Source organism: Pelophylax lessonae, assembly GCF_965119305.1.
Source record: "Pelophylax lessonae genome assembly, chromosome: 4".
Lineage (NCBI taxonomy): Eukaryota > Metazoa > Chordata > Amphibia > Anura > Ranidae > Pelophylax > Pelophylax lessonae.
Window position 1 is genome coordinate 578807436 of NC_138771.1, and position 20530 is coordinate 578827965.

At 42.5% G+C, this 20530-nt stretch overlaps 1 protein-coding gene across 1 annotated transcript in view; it reads right to left on the reverse strand.

Annotated features, from left to right (window-relative positions):
- LOC309552167 (perlucin-like protein) overlaps positions 1–2024 on the reverse strand; it is a 145469-nt gene extending 143445 nt beyond the window's left edge. The window contains exon 1 of the mRNA XM_082252981.1: positions 1855–2024. Coding sequence (XP_082109107.1) covers positions 1855–1897 — 43 coding nt within the window. The 5' untranslated portion in view covers positions 1898–2024. The remainder of the gene's footprint in view (positions 1–1854) is intronic.
- Positions 2025–20530: the final 18506 nt, after the last annotated feature.

The following is a 20530-nucleotide window of genomic DNA, read 5'->3' on the forward strand; positions in this document are numbered from 1 at the left end:
TTAGGAGTGTGTCTATGGGAATGTTTGACCATTCTTCCAGAAGCACATTTGTGCGGTCAGGCACTGATGTTGGACAAGAAGGCCTGGATCGCAGTCTGCGCTCAAATTCATCCCAAAGGTGTTCTATCGGGTTGAGGTCAGGACTCTGTGTAGGCCAGTCAAGTTCCTACACCCCAAACTTGCTCATCCATGTCTTTATGGATCTTGCTCTGTGCACTGGTCCAAATCATTTGGTGGAGGGGGGATTATGATGTGGGGTTGCTTTTCAGTGGTTGGGCTTGGCCCATTAGTTTCAGTGAAGGGAACTCTTAAGGCATCAGCATACCAAGAGATTTTGGACAATTTCATGCTCCCCACTTTGTGGGAACAACTTGGGGATGGCCCCTTCTTGTTCCAACGTGACTGCTCACCAGTGCACAAAGCAAGGACCATAAAGACATGGATGAGCGAATTTGGTGTGGAGGAACTTGACTGGCCTGCACAGAGTTCTGACCTCAGCCCGATAGATTTCCTTTGGGATGAATTAGAGTGTAAACACAGCAGACCCTTGTTCTCTCTGGAATACACAGAGAGCACCTGTGATCCTCTTATTTTTGAACACAGGTCTCTGTGTTAATTCCACAAGTCCCTCCACCATACAGTTAGAAAACACCCCCTAGGCTCATACTTAACCCTTTGATCAACCCTGGGTTAACCCCATCCCTGCCAGTGTCATTAGCACAGTAACAGTGCATAGTTTTAGCACTGATTACTGTAGTAATGGCACTGGTCCCCCCAAGAGTGTCAAAAATGTCAGTTAGGGGTCCGATCTGGTTCGCTGCAATGTCGCAGTCCCATTAAAAATCGCAGATTGCTGCCATTAATAGTAAAAAAATATATTTTTTTGTTTACCAAAACTATGTAGCACAATACAAATTGGCCTAAAAGGATGAACAAATGTGATTTCAATTTTTTTTGGGGGGTGGGGGGAATGTTATATAGCAGAAAGTGAAAAATATTGTTTTTTTTTTTCAGAATTGTTGCTCTTTTTTTTGTTTATAGCGCAAAAATGTAAAATCGCAGATGTGATTAAATACCACCAAAAGAAAGCTCTATTAGTGGGGAAAAAAGGACATCAATTTTATTAGGGCACAGCATCGCACGACCACGCAATAGTCAGTTAAATTATCGCAGTGCCGAATTGCAAAAAAATGGCTTGGTCAATAAGGGGGCAAAACCTTCCGGTCTTTAAGTGGTTAAAATTCATGTGTGTGTGTAAAGGCAGGCGTCCCAATTCTTTTGACAATATATTGTATCCAAAAGTGACCCTGTCATAAAGGAACACATAGGGGCTGACATTACACTCTCTGAAAATCCCAGATGCCTGGCAGAGCTACAACAAACTCTCTGTATATATCTGGATTCCTTATCTCTATAATTATTCCAGGTCAGTAGCTAAAAAATCATTGAAAGTATCAGAACTGTGAGATCAGCAAAGGCAGACAAGATGCTCTTTCATTACAAAATCACTTTTTTAAAGTGACAATAACATTTTTGAAATAGACACAGAATTCAATTTCGATTTAGAACAGGTAAAATCCGAACATTTGCAGTGTGCACAGAGAATATTAACTTTTACAATCAAAATGGAAGATAAAAAGGATAAATGAATACTATGTACATAGCTAGTTACTACACAGCCCTGCCTTACAGCATAGAATGTGAATGGATCGACTTGAAATCACATTAGTTTATGAGAATAATTGGATGTTTGGTTTCTCTCTTGGTTCCTTAGTAAATCCAAAATGTCATCTTCTAACATTGTCACCGCTTCATCAGAAATGTTGTAATATGTTATAGGATTTTGTACATTACCCGTAGTGGAATCGCTCAGCGACTGCTCATAGGAATTCTTCATTTTCCCAATGCTGGCAGCTTATCAGTCAGAGGTGTCTTCATGTGTTAGTGCCACAAATAACTCTAACGTTGTCTCATCAGTGGCCCCCGTATAAATCACTTGCTCAATCCTTGCTCTCCCATCCTTCCTGTGAACAGTGAGATTAAAGATAATCTGTAAAAAAGCATACAGGAAGCAAGATAAATGCTGAGATCAGCACTTGAGAAAAGAGAGAAAAATATATTATATTGTTCTCTGTATTTTCCAGGAATACTTCCCCCCCACAGTTATTACCTTTCTTATCACTGGACCCAGTGGTGTATTTTGGTTTTGTGCTGCCCTAGGCAAGACTAAAATTGGGCGCCCCCCTCCCCTCCTCCTCCTATGTAAATTTGCCCCACTCCTTTTTAAACGGATGTGACTCCCTCCAAAATTGAACTACTGCAGGTCCCAGCATGAACCCCTGAGATCTCACGAGAGGGGGTGAAAGGGGATGAGAGAGAGAGGGGGGGGGTGAGGGAGGGGGGTGAGAGAGAGGGGGGGATGAGAGAGAGGGGGGGTGAAAGAGAGAGAGGGGGGATGTGTGTGTGTGTGTGTGTGTGTGAGAGAGAGAGCAAGGATGAGAGATAGAGAGAGAGAGAGGGGATGAGAGAGAGCGAGGGGGGGTGAGAGAGAGAGGGGGGGTGAGAGAGAGAGGGGGGTAAGGGAGAGAGAGAGAGAGGGGGGATGAGAGAGAGAGGGGGGAATGAGAGAGAGAGGGGGGAATGAGAGAGAGAGCAGAGGTGAGAGAGAGGGGGGTAAGAGAGAGGAAGCTCTAGCAACCAGTGGCCAAAAGAGTCTCTGGGGGTGGCTTTTTTGCTGCCCCCCCTGTAAAAGTGCCGCCCTAGGCCTGGGCCTTGTTGGCCTAGGCCAAAATGCAGCACTGACTGGACCCACCCTCCTAGATTGTAAGCTCCAATGAGCAAGGCTCTCAGATTCCTCCTGTATTGAACTGTATTGTAACTGTACTGTCTGCTCTAACGTTGTAAAGCGCTGCACAAACTGTTGGCGCTATATAAATCCTGTATAATAATAATAACTGCTTTCCACTGCTAATTCTACTCAATTTCTTTATTCACATCCAGAAAATAGCTTAACCATTTGCCAACCAGCCGTCATACTTTTACTGCGGCAGGTCGGCTCTGTTGCACGAAACAATGTACATGTATGTAGTTTTGTGTATGTAGCAAAGTATGATCTGCCACATTGCATATCTAGTTGCCTCCATCCCTAAATATATACATATACAAAGACCAAGATGTGGGACTTTAAATGAGGTCAACTAGACATATAAATTTTATTGAAAAAATCTCATATACAAACAATCAGGACACATACAGAGAAATGACAATAAGTTATACAATTCATATTAAATGAGAATAAATACAATACAAGGATCGAATATTGATCTCTGAGGGATATAGCAAATTCAATATGGCATCATATGGAAATGGCACTCAGGATGCCCTAATAATTTAATTTAAAAAAACCCTTAAGCAAATAAACCTGAAATAAATAAGACCACACAGGAAATTGGTTTGGACAAAGGCCGTGGCTGTTTTTTATTATTGGCTTAATAAATAAATACTCAGATACTTTATTTTATTCAACTTCACTTTTAAAGATAAAAAACATCCAGCAGCCCAGCCAGACGGCTCGGGCTGACACTATGACATCAACATTTTAAAATAACATTTTTCACCACACACAGAATAAATACTTTTTTTTTTAACAGTCCACCTCAGCACCTTGGCTAAGGCGACAGCAACAAGCCAATAATTAAAATAACTGGCCACGACAAATAAGGGAGGGGGGGAGGGGGAGACAGCAGTAGAATGGTCCTGAGGAGATGAAGTGACCAGGAGACCCTCGGTCACCACTTAAATAGCCCCCCGCAGAGCCAGCTAGAACTGGATTTCAGTCAAGAGCAGGGGAATTCAGGCGGGAGTTCGGGGGCACGCGCTAATCTGCCTAGCGATACCTTAGATAAGGGTGGGAAAGCAGCAATAATTTAAATTCTGCCCAGATACCCGGAGCCTAAGAGCGGGAAACCTTGACCCAAGGATTAGCCCAGGTCAAAAGTTCATTCTACTGAAGCTGGCTGAATTAACTAGGCCTAAATAAACCTATTGAACTAACCTTGTTACCACCTAAATTTTTTGAATAACTAAACCCCTTCTGCCATTCCATATAGAAGATGAGGGTTATATGAAACCCCATCTTCTTTATATTCTCTGTAGGCTCACAGTCTCTAAATATATCAAACTTGGATAAAACATCTGAGTTAATGTAGGCTCGATGTGTTTCATTAAGCTCTGTCATCAGGAGCTTTAATGTAAGTTGTATATCTAAAAAATAAAAATCTAGGTTATAATAAGTATTATTTTGGGGAAAAAATATACTAAAGAAGTAAGTGGAATAAACACTACTTAATGTCATATATCCTAGAGCAATCCAGTCCTGGGAAGGAAGAACAGGGCTCATCCGAGGAACACCTGACCCGGGGCTGAGGCATGGACAACACCCAGCATAAAAGGGGGGGGGGCAACAGAGAGATAGAAACCGCATATGAAATAAAAATCAGGAATTCACTTCATATATGGTCTCTATCTCTCTGTTGCCCCCCCCCCCTTATGCTGGGTGTTGTCCATGCCTCAGCCTCAGTCCCGGGTCAGGCATTCCTCGGATCTTCCACCTAGTTGTAAATGCAATAACTTTTGTGCAAACCAATCAATATACACTTATTGAGATTTTTTTACTAAAAGCATGTAGCAGAATTCATTTTGGCCTAAAATGAAAAAAATAGATTTTTTTTTCTTTTTTTTTTATTGGGAATGTTATATAGCAGAAAGAAAAAAAATATATATATATTTTTTTCAGAATTGTCGCTCTTTTTTTGTTTATAGCGCAAAGAATAAAAAACGCAGAGGTGATCAAATACCACAAAATGAAAGCTCTATTTGTTGGAAAAAAAGGACATCAATTTCATTTGGGTACAATTTTGCATGACAATTGTCAGATAAATAACGCAGTGCTGTATTGCAAAAAATTGCCTGGTCAGGAAGGGGGTAAAACCTTCTGGCCCTAAGTGGTTAAACCCAAATTTAGCCTCTAAACCCTGACCCCTACTTTTTTTTTTTGCCAAAGCTTAATTAAACAAGCTAAAGTTAGAAACTGGTTGGCTATTAGACATGTGCATAACAAAAAAAAAAAATGTGTTTAATTAAAAATTTCATTTAGTTACATTCATTATGATAGGATTATTCCTTTTCATAATTCATTATGTTTTCATTTATTTCTTTTCGTTTTCAATTCAATTTACATTTTTCGTACATATTCAATTAGATTGATTTGAATCGAATATCCCAAAATCTGTTAGGTACTACTTGTTTATAGACTGTTTAACCACTTGCTTACTGGGCACTTAAACCCCCTTCCTGCCCAGGCCAATTTTTAACTTTCAGTGCTGTCACTCTTTGAATGACAATTGCACAGACATGCCACACTGTACTCATATGACATTTTTATCATTTTTTTCACACAAATAGAGCTTTCTTTTAGTGGTATTTAATCACTACTGGGGTTTTTATTTTTTGCTAAACAAACAAAAAAAGACCAAAAATTTTGAAAAAAAAAAAAATATATATATATATATATATATATTTTATAGTTTGTTATAAAATCTTGCAAACAGGTAAATTTTCTCGTTTATTGATGTACGCTGATGAGGCTGCACTGATAGGATGCACTGATGGGCACTGCTAAGGCGGCACTGATGGGCACTGATGGGTGGCACTGATGAGGTGGCACTGGTAGGCACTGATGAGGCTGCACTGATAGGTGGCAAGGATGGACACTGATAGGCGGCGCTGATAGGTAGCACTGATGGGCACTGAGAGGCAGCACTGATGGGCACTGATAGGTGACGCTGGTGGGCATTGATAGGTGGCACTGATGTGTGGCACTGGTGGGCACTGTTTAGCAATGCTGATATGCACTGGTAGGTGGCACTGATGGGCACTGGAAGGTGGCACTGGTGGGCACTGTTTAGCAGCAGTGGGCCTGGAGTGTGCCGGACCAATGTCCTGTTTACACCAGACGGTAATCTGCTTTTTTTTTTCTCCTCACGCTGCATGAAAACCTTCATTATGGGCCCAACAGAATATGTAACATGAAATAATAGGTAATTTATCGTCATTATAATTTATAAAAATTGTTGAACTACAATAGCAGCAACACGTGCTGGACCCCAAACACACTGATGCTATTCATGATATACCACAAAATACTTCTACTAGAAATTATTGCAGCAACTTTATGCATTGTTTAAAAATGTAATTACTATTACTAACATGAAAGTCTCATGGTCGAAAATACTACCTTTTTGTATACCTTAAGGCACACATTCATAACAATTCAGTTGAGTACAGATATTACAAGCATGTTATGCCTTCACTTGTGCACACCATCCACTGCTTCCAGAATAGGGGGAACCAGGAGCAATAAAATGAGTGGGCAACTACATGGCAAATGAGGTTCAATGTGGAGAAGTGTAAAATATTGCATTTGGGGACAAAAAACATAAAAGCACAATACACTTTAGGGGGGGAAACCTCTCGCAGAAGGGCGACTTTCGATCGTTTTGGAGAGAAAGCACCTCAGGACAAAAAAGACTTATCCACAGGAGGTTAAGTCCCCGATCACATTAAGTCGCTCCGACTTAGGGGGCGACCTGTGAAGTCGTGTGCAGCGCAACTTCGGCGCGACTTGCACGGACTTCACATAATGGAAGTCAATGCAAGTCGCTCCAGGTGGCCCCCAAGTAGTACAGGACCCTTTTTCTAAGTCGGAGCGACTTGTGTCGCTCCTATTAGAACGGCTCCTGTACTACACAGTGGGAGCGACGGTGCACGACTTGTCATGCTGACCAAGTCGCCTGACAAGTCGTACCAGTGTGAATGGACACTTAAAATTTTGTCAGGTTATTTGAAAAAAATAAATAAATAAATAACCTGACAAAATTTTAAACCTCCTGTGGATAAGTCTTTTTTGTCCTAAGGTGCTTTCTCTTCAAAACTATTGAAAGTCGTCCTTCTACGATACCTGGTGTCGCCACCGATGGATATCTGCCATTTATGACCGCTCTATAATAATTTATATATATAATTTGAGGGTCAATTTTATCTGGTAAGCAGTTTGGATTATCCCCGTGGTGATTGATGAAGCATACTTTATTTCACTTTTTGATGGTGTTGGATGAACTTTCCTTTCAACTTCATTAAGGACTTTGAGAGCCGGTTCACACTGCAGCAACCATATGGAACCATGCAACCATATGCAACCATATGCAACCAACCCCATGTCTGAGCGACTTTTTACCGTGATTTTACCGTGACTTTACCGCGATTTTACAGCGACTTTACCGCGACTTTACCGCGACTTATATGACAGAAGACTTTGTGTTTGGCCAATCAGAATATGATGTGTTGTGACCTGATTCCCCTTTTCTGTTTTTTTTTTTACTCATTTCCTCATTTCCCACCAGTGCCACGTATCAGTGTCCACCAGTGCCACTGCCCACTAGTGCCACGTATGTGTCCACCAGTGCCACTGGCCACCAGTGCCACGTATCACTGTCCACCAGTGCCACTGCCCACCAGTGCCACGTATATGTCCACCAGTGCCACGAATCAGTGTCACGCATCAGTGCCACGAATCAGTGTCCACCAGTGCCACGAATCAGTGTCCACCAGTGCCACGTATCAATGCCACGTATCAGTGACACGAATCAGTGTCCACCAGTGCCACGTATCAGTGCCACATATCAGTGCCATGAATCAGTGTCCACCAGTGCCACTTATCTGTGTCCACCAGTGCCACTCACACAGACCAAGCAGAGATAATGGAATATATATACCATTACATATATATATATATATATATGTAATGGTATATATATTCCATTATCTCTGCTTGGTCTGTGTGAGTGCAATGTGGGGAATGCCTGGCTAATCTCTCTCTTCTTCCTGGAAAGTCTGATAACAAGTCGCTTCAATTAAGATAAGGAGGCAACTCCCATTGAAGTATATGGGACAAGTCGGATCACAGGTCGCCTCAAAGTAGTACCGGACCCTTTTCTGAAGTCGGAGTGACTTCAGTAGGGCCAATTAAGACAGCACTGATTGATTAACATTGCTTTTGTTATGTCAAGCGACCTGGGGCTACACAAGTCGCCTCACAAGTCGTGCTAGTGTGAATGGGCTCTTACTGATTTTGATCAATTATTGGCGCTACCTTGTTTATGTATTTAAGTTTGGTGTGTAATCTTACCTGTATGGTTGGCTGCCTTTCTATGTATATTTAGTGTGGTCTAAGAGCAGATAATTTTTCCTTTTTTAAGAAAAAACTTTCTGTCTTAATGGGCCCATAATCTGCACATATATCGCATGTCTCTATCACCAAGGGTACGTCAGAGTCTAGGTTGGTGGTTGGTAGCCAGGAATTTGGTGAGCGGGAAATCCTTTTTTTCAGTAGTCTAGAAGGTGGTGAATACAGATGCCAGTATATCCGGGTGGGGAGCAGTTCTGGAAGAAGCCACTGTCTGTAAGATTCTGGTACCTTTGGTACCCTTATTGCCCATTTTCCTTTTCATATTGCGTCCCACCTTTTTAGTTAGATGGAACGCATATACCTTTAAGCCGTATGACATCATCACTGAGCGCCGCTCTGAGCGGCTATTTCAATCGCCGGCTTTCTCTCTCAGGTTGTTCGTTCAAACCCCATGCTTACAAGCCTTGTCTTATGCTGCCGGTGCCTCCAGCTATTCTCTTTACCTGGAACAGACCGGAACCTCGATACTGATCCCGTATCTCGCTACCGGATCACTCCCTCACTACCGGACCCCTCTACTTACTAACCTTACTAGTGATAAGTACCCCACAGGGGATTCCTCCATAACAAACTTACACTATCTACTTCTGCACATTAAGGACTGTTACTATCTATGCATTACTAATTCTATCATCTGCACTGTTACATAGATTGCTAGCTCTTGAGTCTACTACCATCTATCCTTGCACTGGGTTAGTCTCTCCTGTATATCATCTGCTGTCCTTACCACCTATTACCATACATGATTACTAACCTATCTGCATCCTACCTATTACCGTCTACTACTCTCCTGAACATTACTATCAAGTGCTTATCATTGCTATCACTGCTCACACCTGTCCCTTCAGCACATCACCTCTATACTGTCATATACATCCTATCACTCCAGGAACATCTTATTGAGTGTGTGTATATCTGTATGCTGAAGCAGGCGGGTCCACAGTGATGAGTCTGGAGAGTTGGATCTGGTAATTCAACACATCTCTACATGACTACTGAGTGGAGATTCTGCAGCTGCAAATCCAGCTTACTATAAAAACGCAGGAGCGTTACAGATTGAACGAACCCAAAAAATGGATTCAGCAGAATTACCCACTCAAGTGATACAATTAACACAAAAAGTAAATGCATTAATACTTGCTCTTACTGAAGTAAAAGATGAAAATCAGACTCTGAGACAGCAGATAACCCGTCTTTCACAGCTTACTGCTGCTCAGCCCCCTGAACCTAAAATAAACCCTCCTCTAGTGTTTACAGGTGATCGGAAAAAAATTTGTGAATTCAAAAACGCATGTCAATTGCTTTTTTTGCTAAAACCTCGTACTTACCCTACTGATCAAATTAAAGTCTGTACCACTATCTCATATTTAACGGGTGATCCACGGGCCTGGGCAGACTCTCTCTTTGAGAAAGATGATCCTCTTCTCAACTCCTATCCCTTATTCCTAGCGGAACTCGCTAGCTTATATGAAGACCCCAATAGGCAGAGTACTGCTGATATCCAATTGAGGGCTTTAAAACAAGGAAGGAGACCTGTTGAAGACTTTGTAGCAGAGTTCAAAAGATGGACCCTTGATTCAGGGTGGAATGATACATCTCTGCGAACTCAGTTCAGGCTCGGGTTGTCAGAAGCCGTTAAAGACGAGCTCGCCCGAGCGGATTTACCTGGCACTTTAGATGCCTTAATACAACTTAGTATCAACATTGACAGGCGACTGCGAGAAAGAAAGGCTGAGAAAATGGGAATGCCATTGTCCAGTCCTTCTCGGATTTCGGCCGTTGACCCTACTCGTATGGAGGTAGGAACCATAAGCCCACCTTTATCGACCACTGAACGAGCCAGGAGAAGATCCAGAAATCTCTGCATGTACTGCGCATCCCCGGATCATTTGATAAGCGTCTGTCCCCTTGTCCGCAAAAAAGAGGGTGAGTGTTCACATGTCTTGCTAGGGGGATTAACGACTTCCTTTTCTAATCCCTACCTCTTTGTTCATTTGACATTGCAGTGGGACCAGACTAGGATCACCACCAAGGCTATGATCGACACAGGATCTTGTGGGAACTATATCGATACACGTTTTGTTACTTTAAATAAAATACCTATTATTTCAAAACCTAAACCTGTCTCTGTTAGTTTCATTAACGGTATTCCGTTATCTTCTGGTCCAATCACCAATCAGACACAAGCACTCCTTGTCACTGCTAACGAGACTCATATGGAGACCACCACTTTTGATGTACTACCTTCACCACATTTTCCCATTATTTTGGGACTTCCCTGGTTACACATACATCAACCAATCATTGATTGGAAAACACGGACTCTAACCTTCCCTTCTCACTATTGCGAGATCACGTGTAACCTCTCATCTTATGGAAAGATCCTGTCTGTGATGTCAGATGAGATTACACCACTATGCTATCAGGATCTGTCCGAAGTCTTCCTTGAGAAAAATGCTCAAGTGTTGCCTCCCCATAGGGACTATGATTGTTCTATCGATCTACTCCCTAATAGCAAATTGCCTTTCGGCCATGTTTATCCTCTTTCACAGGATGAACTTTCTCATCTCAAGGAATACTTGGATGAGAATTTGGCGAAAGGGTACATCAGACCCTCTACTTCTTCCACAGCTGCAGGACTTTTCTTTGTCCGCAATAAGGATTCAAGTCTTAGGCCTATTATTGACTATAGGCAACTAAATACCATTACGATAAAGGATCGTTATCCTTTACCGTTCATTCCTGAACTCATTGAACAAGTGCGTGGGGCTACTTACTTTTCTAAATTGGACCTAAAAGGGGCATACAACCTAATCCGAATCCGTGATGGAGATGAGTGGAAGACAGCATTCAGAACCAGATACGGATTATTCGAATATCTTGTGATGCCTTTCGGGTTGTGTAATGCTCCCGCAGCTTTTCAAAGATTCATAAATGACATCTTTAGAGACTTACTTGATGTCTGTGTTGTGGTATATCTGGACGATATACTTATCTATTCTCGATCTTTGTCTGAACATATAAAACATGTAAGACTTGTGTTATCCAGATTACTCGCACACAACCTATACGTGAAATTAAAAAAATGCCTATTTCATAAAGAAGAAATACTATTCCTAGGATACATCATATCTAAAACCGGAATCAAGATTGATATGAGCAAGATATCGTGTATTCTGGATTGGCCTATACCAACAACTCGTAAGGCATTACAGCGATTCCTCAGATTTTCAAACTTCTATAGGAAGTTCATCAAGAACTTCTCTGCTATTGTGAGACCTCTCACACAACAAGTATAAAGAAACCATTCAAATGGTCAGAAGAAGCAAATGGAGCTTTCCGCTTGTTAAAATCAAGCTTTACTTCTGCTCCCATACTACGCCATCCAGACCCATCCCTCCAATATATTCTGGAGGTAGATGCGTCAAACATGGCAGTAGGAGCAGTTCTCTCCCAACGACCAACAAATATGTTTCTGGGCAGTGTTGTAACTATGTCAGTGGTGTCACTGAAAGGCAAAAATTCCATGCGTCAGTGATATCACTGAAAGGAAAAATTTCACTGCGACAGTGGTGTCACTGAAAGGAAAAATTTCCCTGCCCCAGTGGTGTCACTGAAAGAAAAAATTTTGCCTGCGTCAGTGGTGTCCTGAAAGGAAAAATTTCCCTGCGTCACTGGTGTCACTGAAAGGAAAAATTTCCCTGCGCCAGTGGTGTCACTGAAAAGAAAAATTTCCCTGCATCAGTGGTGTCACTGAAAGGAAAATTTTCCCTGCCTCAGTGGTGTCACTGAATGGAAAAATTTCCTTGCCTCAGTGGTGTCACTGAAAGGAAAAATTTCCCTGCGTCAGTGGTGTCACTGAAAGGAAAAATTTCCCTGTGTCAGTGGTGTCACTGAAAAGAAAAATTTCCCTGCATCAGTGGTGTCACTGAAAGGAAAATTTTCCCTGCCTCAGTGGTGTCACTGAATGGAAAAATTTCCCTGCCTCAGTGGTGTCACTGAAAGGAAAAATTTCCCTGCGTCAGTGGTGTCACTGAAAGGAAAAATTTCCCTGCATCAGTGTGCCACTGAAAGGAAAAAATATCCCTCTGTTAGTGGTGTCAGTGTCACTAAAAGGAATAAAATGTCCCGGCATCAGTGGTGCCACTGGGGGGAAAATGTCCGCTGCCCGTAGAGCTGTCATGTCCTACACCTGTCATGACCATGTCTGCCGGACAAAAACTGAACGGACACAGGTATCCATAAACTGATATCCATGCTGTTCGGCTCTGATTTAGCAGGGGGTTTGCTTATGGACCGCCTGCTGATTGAAGTGTGCTCTGCTTCATGTTAAAGTAGCCTGAGGAATCATTCATACATGCCAGGGAGCAGTAAAGCTGAGCAGTTGGGCCACAGTTTTATCACTTTATCACCAAACCAACCCCCTCCCGCCCTAACTACTTGCCTGAACAATAAACATACAGCTGCTATTGGCCTTACACAATGTTGTGCTTCACATGCTGCAGAAAAATCTAAATATCTTGTTGCTTTCAGTGGGCGGTGCTGCTGTGACTGTCTATAAAGTTCAATAGGGCCACCCTGCAACCGAGCTGCATGCGATCGCCGCATGGTAATATGGCACGTGTTGGGTAAATCAGGCTATGAAGAGGTGACATATTGCCTCCTCATCACCTTTAAAACACCTCTGAAAAGCAGTACAAGCATGATAACAGAACTTTACTGCAAACCCAGGTTCAGCCTTATTTACTGCTGGGCTGACAGTTTATCTTGATTTCCAGTCTATGTTGACACATTCGGCAAGTAGGAATGTGTCACATCCTTAATCAAGAATCAGCCTTTGTATGCCTCTTGTGAAGCCAGCCAATTCAATGGGGTAACAATAGAGTTGAGACAGTGTGTGAAGGGATTATTACCAAGTTGCCAAACAAGTGGAGAACAAGTGATGATTAGTGATGGTATATAGAAAAAACTTACGCGCCTCTGGTATTTGCGTTTAGTATGCTGCACGTTTAAATAACTATGATAAGTTATAATATATGATATAAGTAAAAAACTGCGCTATACCTCTTGTGGGGTGTCCAACATGTGGGCACCCAATATAACCAGCCGGCTGTGCCTATAAGGGTACCTAATGAGATAGTTACCTATAACATTATTGGTACTGTACCATGAAAAAAGTTGCCTAAATCATATATTGGTATGTATTGCAATGAAAAACTTCAATATGGTAACATTCCAATAAATTATCAATAAATACAATATGATATAAAAGAGGGGTGGGAAAAGTGCAAATGTGCCAAAAAAGTCTCTGTATATGAGTGACTTTGCTGTGCTCCCGCGTTGTTCACCACTGGTGCTCAAATGGTAAGAAGTCTCACTTACCAGATGGAGTGGATTCCTGATGACATACGCCAAACAGGAATCTGTAAAAGCTTAGTAATGCCCCCTGGCGCTGTTTCAGCTGGGGTCCCCAGGTCGTGGATGACTCTCTCTGCCGGATGGTGGATACCAGGCTCGTGTTTCCCGGGTGCTTGGTGGCTCCAGAGATGTGGGAGATATAAACAAAGAGGCCTCTCCTTGTGCAGAGTGTTAAAACTCCTTTATTTCCACATAAAAAGCATAAAAACCACTGCAAAATTTCTTAAAACCATTTCGGAACTCAGTATTAAAATCCACTTCAAACGATAAAATATATAGCAAAGTCCGTTTAGAACAGTCTCTCAGATGGTAAAATAACAAAAGTAGGCTCCTGTCCTCACCGGTATTGCTCCCAGCCTTGCGGCTAGACTGTTTCCGAGTGTAGCGGTTGCGTTTGCCAGACCCGGAAGCGTGGTCCCCGGCGTGCGTTCCAACTGCGGACTTCGGAGCGAGGCTACGTGCGTGCCAACTTGACGCGTTTCGTCAGAGTGTGACGTCTTCGGAAGTTGCACGCACGTAGCGGAAGCTGATCTTATAAGGGCTATGGGAAGGTCGTTTCCGCCCTATGTTCCTCCCATTGTTTCGTGTTGCCTATGTTTACACCGGATGCATTCCTCAATGTTCCGCGTTATGTTGCCATAGTGATGGCGGTCACACTATTTGTTGCTGTTCTCATCGTATTACCGACAATGCAGCTAAACCATAAGTGTGCAGGTTTTTTGTTACCACAGGTTTTTTGCCACTTTTCCAAATCTAATTATAAAAAAGTGCAAGTGCTAATGGATCCATATATACCAATGTGGTCCCTTATAATTACGAATAGTGTATATATGATATAATATGTGAGTTTGTCTCTATGTGCTTGTGCTCTTAACATGAATTATATATGTGATTCATATAAATTATGTGATAATTCATAAAAATTATAAAAATTATAAAAATTATGTGATAATTCATAAAATATTAAAATTATTGACCATTTTCATGGGTACCAGTGTGTACTAGTATTATTTAAATAAATATGGTGATGTCAAAAAGTGTGATTAGATATATGTGAAAAAATTATTATTGTGAGAAAATAATTATGGTGAAAAGATTATTATTAAAATTAAATTTAAATTTAAATGTGATAATTGTATAATCAAATATCAAAGGGTAATTTTCAAGTGTTTGGATTATTGCGACAATCAGATCATCGTGAGATGCATCCGTTTTACAATATATAAAATCTCTATATAAAATCATATACAAAGGTAAAGTACTTATAAAATTAGTACTTAAAAACAAGGAAAAATATTTTGGAAGGGATATTTCTATAAATGCAGGAACCTACATGCTGACGTGCCCATGTGGCCTTCAGTATGTAGGCCGAACGACTAGAAAGTTGTCAGTAAGAATAGGTGAACATCTAAACAATATAAGGAAAGGGTACAAAAAACACAGTGTATCCATGCACTTTAGATTATATCACAATAGGAACCCGACTTTATTAACTTTTTGTGGAATAGTTGATACTCACTGGAGAGGCAGGGATATGGGGATAGCGGTATCAAAAAATGAAACGTACTGGATCTATGAATTAGGAACCACACACCCTCAAGGAATGAACATAGATCTAGATATAAACTGCTACATATCCAATTATTAGGGGCCCACGTCCAGTAATGTCTTCCTGTATTTATAGCAATATCCCTTCCAAAATATTTTTCCTTGTTTGTAAGTACTAATTTTATAAGTACTTTACCTTTGTATATGATTTTATATAGAGATTTTATATATTGTAAAACGGATGCATCTCACGATGATCTGATTGTCGCAATAATCCAAACACTTGAAAATTACCCTTTGATATTTGATTATACAATTATCACATTTAAATTTAAATTAAATTTTTATAATAATCTTTTCACCATAATTATTTTCTCACAATAATATTTTTTTCACATATATCTAATCACACTTTTTAACATCACCATATTTATTTAAATAATACTAGTACACACTGGTACCCATGAAAATGGTCAATAATTTTAATATTTTATGAATTATCACATAATTCTTATAATTTTTATGAATTATCACATAATTTATATGAATCACATATATAATTCATGTTAAGAGCACAAGCACATAGAGACAAACTCACATATTATATCATATATACACTATTCGTAATTATAAGGGACCACATTGGTATATATGGATCCATTAGCACTTGCACTTTTTTATAATTAGATTTGGAAAAGTGGCAAAAAACCTGTGGTAACAAAAAACCTGCACACTTATGGTTTAGCTGCATTGTCGGTAATACGATGAGAACAGCAACAAATAGTGTGACCGCCATCACTATGGCAACATAACGCGGAACATTGAGGAATGCATCCGGTGTAAACATAGGCAATACGAAACAATGGGAGGAACATTGGGCGGAAACGACCTTCCCATAGCCCTTATAAGATCAGCTTCCGCTACGTGCGTGCAACTTCCGAAGACGTCACACTCTGACGAAACGCGTCAAGTTGGCACGCACGTAGCCTCGCTCCGAAGTCCACAGTTGGAACGCACGCCGGGGACCACGCTTCCGGGTCCGGCAAACGCTACCGCTACACTCGGAAACAGTCTAGCCGCAAGGCTGGGAGCAATACCGGTGAGGACAGGAGCCTACTTTTGTTATTTTACCGTCTGAGAGACTGTTCTAAACGGACTTTGCTATATATTTTATCGTTTGAAGTGGATTTTAATACTGAGTTCCGGAATGGTTTTAAGAAATTTTGCAGTGGTTTTTATGCTTTTTATGTGGAAATAAAGGAGTTTTAACACTCTGCACAAGGAGAGGCCTTTTTGTTTATATCTCCCACATCTCTGGAGCCACCAAGCACCCGGGAAACACGAGCCTGGTATCCACCATCCGGCAGAGATAGTCATCCACGACCTGGGGACCCCAGCTGAAACAGCGCCAGGGGGCATTGCTAAGCTTTTACAGATTCCTGTTTGGCGTATGTCATCAGGAATCCACTCCATCTGGTAAGTGAGACTTCTTACCATTTGAGCACCAGTGGTGAACAACGCGGGAGCACAGCAAAGTCACTCATATACAGAGACTTTTTTGGCACATTTGCACTTTTCCCACCCCTCTTTTATATCATATTGTATTTATTGATAATTTATTGGAATGTTACCATATTGAAGTTTTTCATTGCAATACATACCAATATATGATTTAGGCAACTTTTTTCATGGTACAGTACCAATAATGTTATAGGTAACTATCGCATTAGGTACCCTTATAGGCACAGCCGGCTGGTTATATTGGGTGCCCACATGTTGGACACCCCACAAGAGGTATATCACGATGATTAGTGATGACTAGAGAAAATTAGATCTCTATAATTTGAGATCATACATTTTTGGGGTGTAATTACATGTGGGGATGGCCCTTCTTTGAGCACCTTTACGCTGTGTCATTTATTTGGGAAAAAAACAGTCACTTGGATATTCACCTTGAGATTGGATTTATTATGATTTTTTGGACTGATTTTTATGAATTTAGATATATACTTATTTAGCTGAGTATACTATAAATTAGGGATAGACCGATATGGTTTTTTCAGGCCCGATACAGAAACCGATATTTTGGTCACAACTTATCAGGATCGATATGGGCCGATATTTTGTACATTTAAAGTTTTGAAAAATAAAGACAATTTTTGACACAAATCTGGTACTGAAGAGTTCATTTTTATTTAATGCCTAATGGCTGGCTTGCTGGCACCCTGTGGTGGGTGGGTGGCTGGCTGTCTGGCACCCTGTGGTGGGTGGCTGGCTTGCTGGCACCCTCTGGTGGGTGGCTGGCTGGCACCCTGTGGTGGGTGGCTGGCCTGCTAGCACTCTGTGGTGGGTGGCTGGCTGGCTGGCACCCTGTGGTGGGTGGCTGGCTGTCTGGCACCATGTGGTGGGTGGCTGGCTGGCTGGCACCCTGTGGTGGGTAGCTGGCTGGCACCCTGTGGTAGGTGGGTGGCTGGCACAGGGGCTGTGGGTGGCTGGCACAGGGGCTGTGGGTGGCTGGCTGGTACAGGGCCTGTGGGAAGCTGGCTGGTAAAATGCCTGTGGCTGGCTGGTACAGGACCTGTGGGTGGCTGGCTGTCTGGCACCCTGTGGTGGGTGGGTGGCTGTCTGGCACCCTGTGGTGGGTGGGTGGCTGGCACAGGGGCTGTGGGTGGCTGGCTGGTACAGGGCCTTTGGGTGGCTGGCTGGCTGGTACAGTGCCTGTGGCTGGCTGGCAGGTACAGGGTCTGTGGGTGGCTGGCTGACTGGTACAGGGCCTGTGGGTGGCTGGCTGGCTCGCTGGTACAGTGCCTGTGGCTGGCTTGCTGGTACAGGGCCTATGGATGTGGGTGGCTGTCTGGCACTAGGCTGCTGTAGGTGGGTGTATGGCTGTGATACACTCCCACGACACTAGTCCCGACTCCAGACAAGGCTGTCCAAGGCGAGGGAGGCGGCCTAAGAAGGCAGAGGGACGTCACAAAAATATCAGCAATATCGGCCAGTTTCGGGGCCGATACCGATTTATCGGGGAAAGTGCATATCGGCCCCCGATATATCAGCATTGCTAGTCTAAACGGTCTATCCCTACTATAAATGGTTATATATTTGCATATATTGAGAGTAAATTTACATTCTGAGTCACAGAATAAGATTATTTATGATTTATTGTTCGCCCAAAATCACTGAGCAATGATTGTATGTGGATAATGGATGCGCACTTGTTTTCTTTTTTAAATTTGTGCATGAGTCTTGTGTTCAGACTTACACAAGTTGCTGCACTCTTTTATTTATCTTTATTTATTGCAAATTTGATAAGTGCAGGGTTGTTTTATTTATCACATCCTGCCAAAAGTTATGCTAAATTTAGTTTTTGGCTTCACTGTACTTTAGTGGAGAAATTTTCCGGTTTTTATGTAGTCAGGGTTTCCCTAAGGTCAGTGGCTGATTGCTCCTGTATGCTTCTGGAGGAAGCTCCTAGAAAATAGAATAAAAGGGCCAACCACTGGCTAATGAATGTTTGTCAGACCATAGCCAATTTCTGGAAAGGGCGTGCCCAGAAGGTGGATGGATTGGTGATAAATGTTTTTAAAGCCTATTCAGAGTATTTTTGTCCTGGGGATGCTGACCTTGGGATGTAGCCTGTGTGCTAGAGTTGCTGTTTGGGCCTAGGCATATGCTAGGCTGAGGGTCTTAAGAAGATATGCTGAAAGGTTTTTTTTTTTCTGGTCTAGGTAAGGCTTTTTGTCTCCCTCACTGAGGAGTGTCACATGGAAGCTGGGTGGTAGCAGCCGTTTTAGGACATTGTGAGTAACACCTAGTTTGTGACTCTCAGGTGTGCTGAGTGCAAGAGGTTACGGGATGGACTGAGTTTGCTCTTACAGAGATCTAGAATTACTGGTTATTCCCTGCTACCTCCAGTCAAGGCTGTTTCAAGGAGATTTTATAAGAAGTTTGACCTCCTTTTTGTCATACCTCCCGTAGCTGAGCGTAGAGTACAGTGGGGTCACCCTGGTGGAAGATGCAGGCTAACCTGAGATGCGGAGTCTAAGCGCCAACTGGTATTCACCAGAGCGTCTGATGGTGGAGATGGACTTCGCTGCTTGTTGGTGCCAGGTCACGGTCCTCAGGGTCACCCCACCATAAGCGAGTTCAGATACGGGAGCGAAGGAACTGATAGGGATAGACAGAACCATAGTCAAAGAAAGTCATAAGCCTATGGGAATCAAGAGCCAGGAAGGTCATCGGCCAAAAGGGAAATTGAGAGCCAGAAAGGTCAGCCAAAGTCAGGTCATACACGGAGGAACACGGAAACCAGAAGCTAGCTAGCAGAGATGCACCTTGAAGCACAAACACAGGAGCAAAGGACTGCAAGACAACAGGTGGTATAAATATCCTGTGTGCAACCTCATCACTAAGCGACGCCCAGGAAGCAGCAGGAAGTGATGAAGCAATCAGAGTCTATAAAAGACAGCAGTTAGCACATGTTTAATATGGCTGCAGACAGGAAGGCAAGGTGAGACCTTGACACTTTTGATCTCTGCTATCATTTTGGAGTACCCTAAATCTGTAAATCCCCTCTTGTTTAAGTTTCTGGAAATAAAATGCACAAAAAGACATCCCTTAGACTTAGCCAGTGTCATCAATGTGCTTAGAATTGTGTCTGTGGCAGGCAGAATCTGTACTAGCATTACCTGAGGTAATCTACAGTGGCCCCTCTGAGGGTGAGCACTACACATGAATGATGTATCAATCACAGGATCAAAGGTTTTTAGGTAAATTGTCACTGTACAGGTTTCATAAAAAGGCATACAAGTAAGCCGCTGGATAAACAGTGTGTAGGCAGGTGCAGTCTATTTTCTCCACTGTAGGTGGTGCTTGGCCGCGGCAGCATTGCAGTTGGATGGAAAGTCGGGGGGGAACTTGGTTCCTCTATGGTTTCCTGGGTCACTGACCAAGCTATCTGATTGAATGGTGCAGCTGCATGTGACTGGCAGCCATCTTAGGTCAGGCAGAGCCTATTTAGAACCCTGGCTCCCAGGCTGGGAGCCCATTTCGCTTTTGGGTAGTGTAGGGACAGGTCACCTCCTGCAAGTTCCACAGACTGTTCAGATGCAACTGAAGACTCTATCTTGGGCCCATGTGACTAGGGTATGGAAAGCCCAGTTGACCCCTATCCACCTGTGGCCCCAGAGTCACAGCCAGAAGATGATTACCAGCAGCATGACTCCCTAGAGGACATTGCTGCCAGTCGCCCTTTGCGGT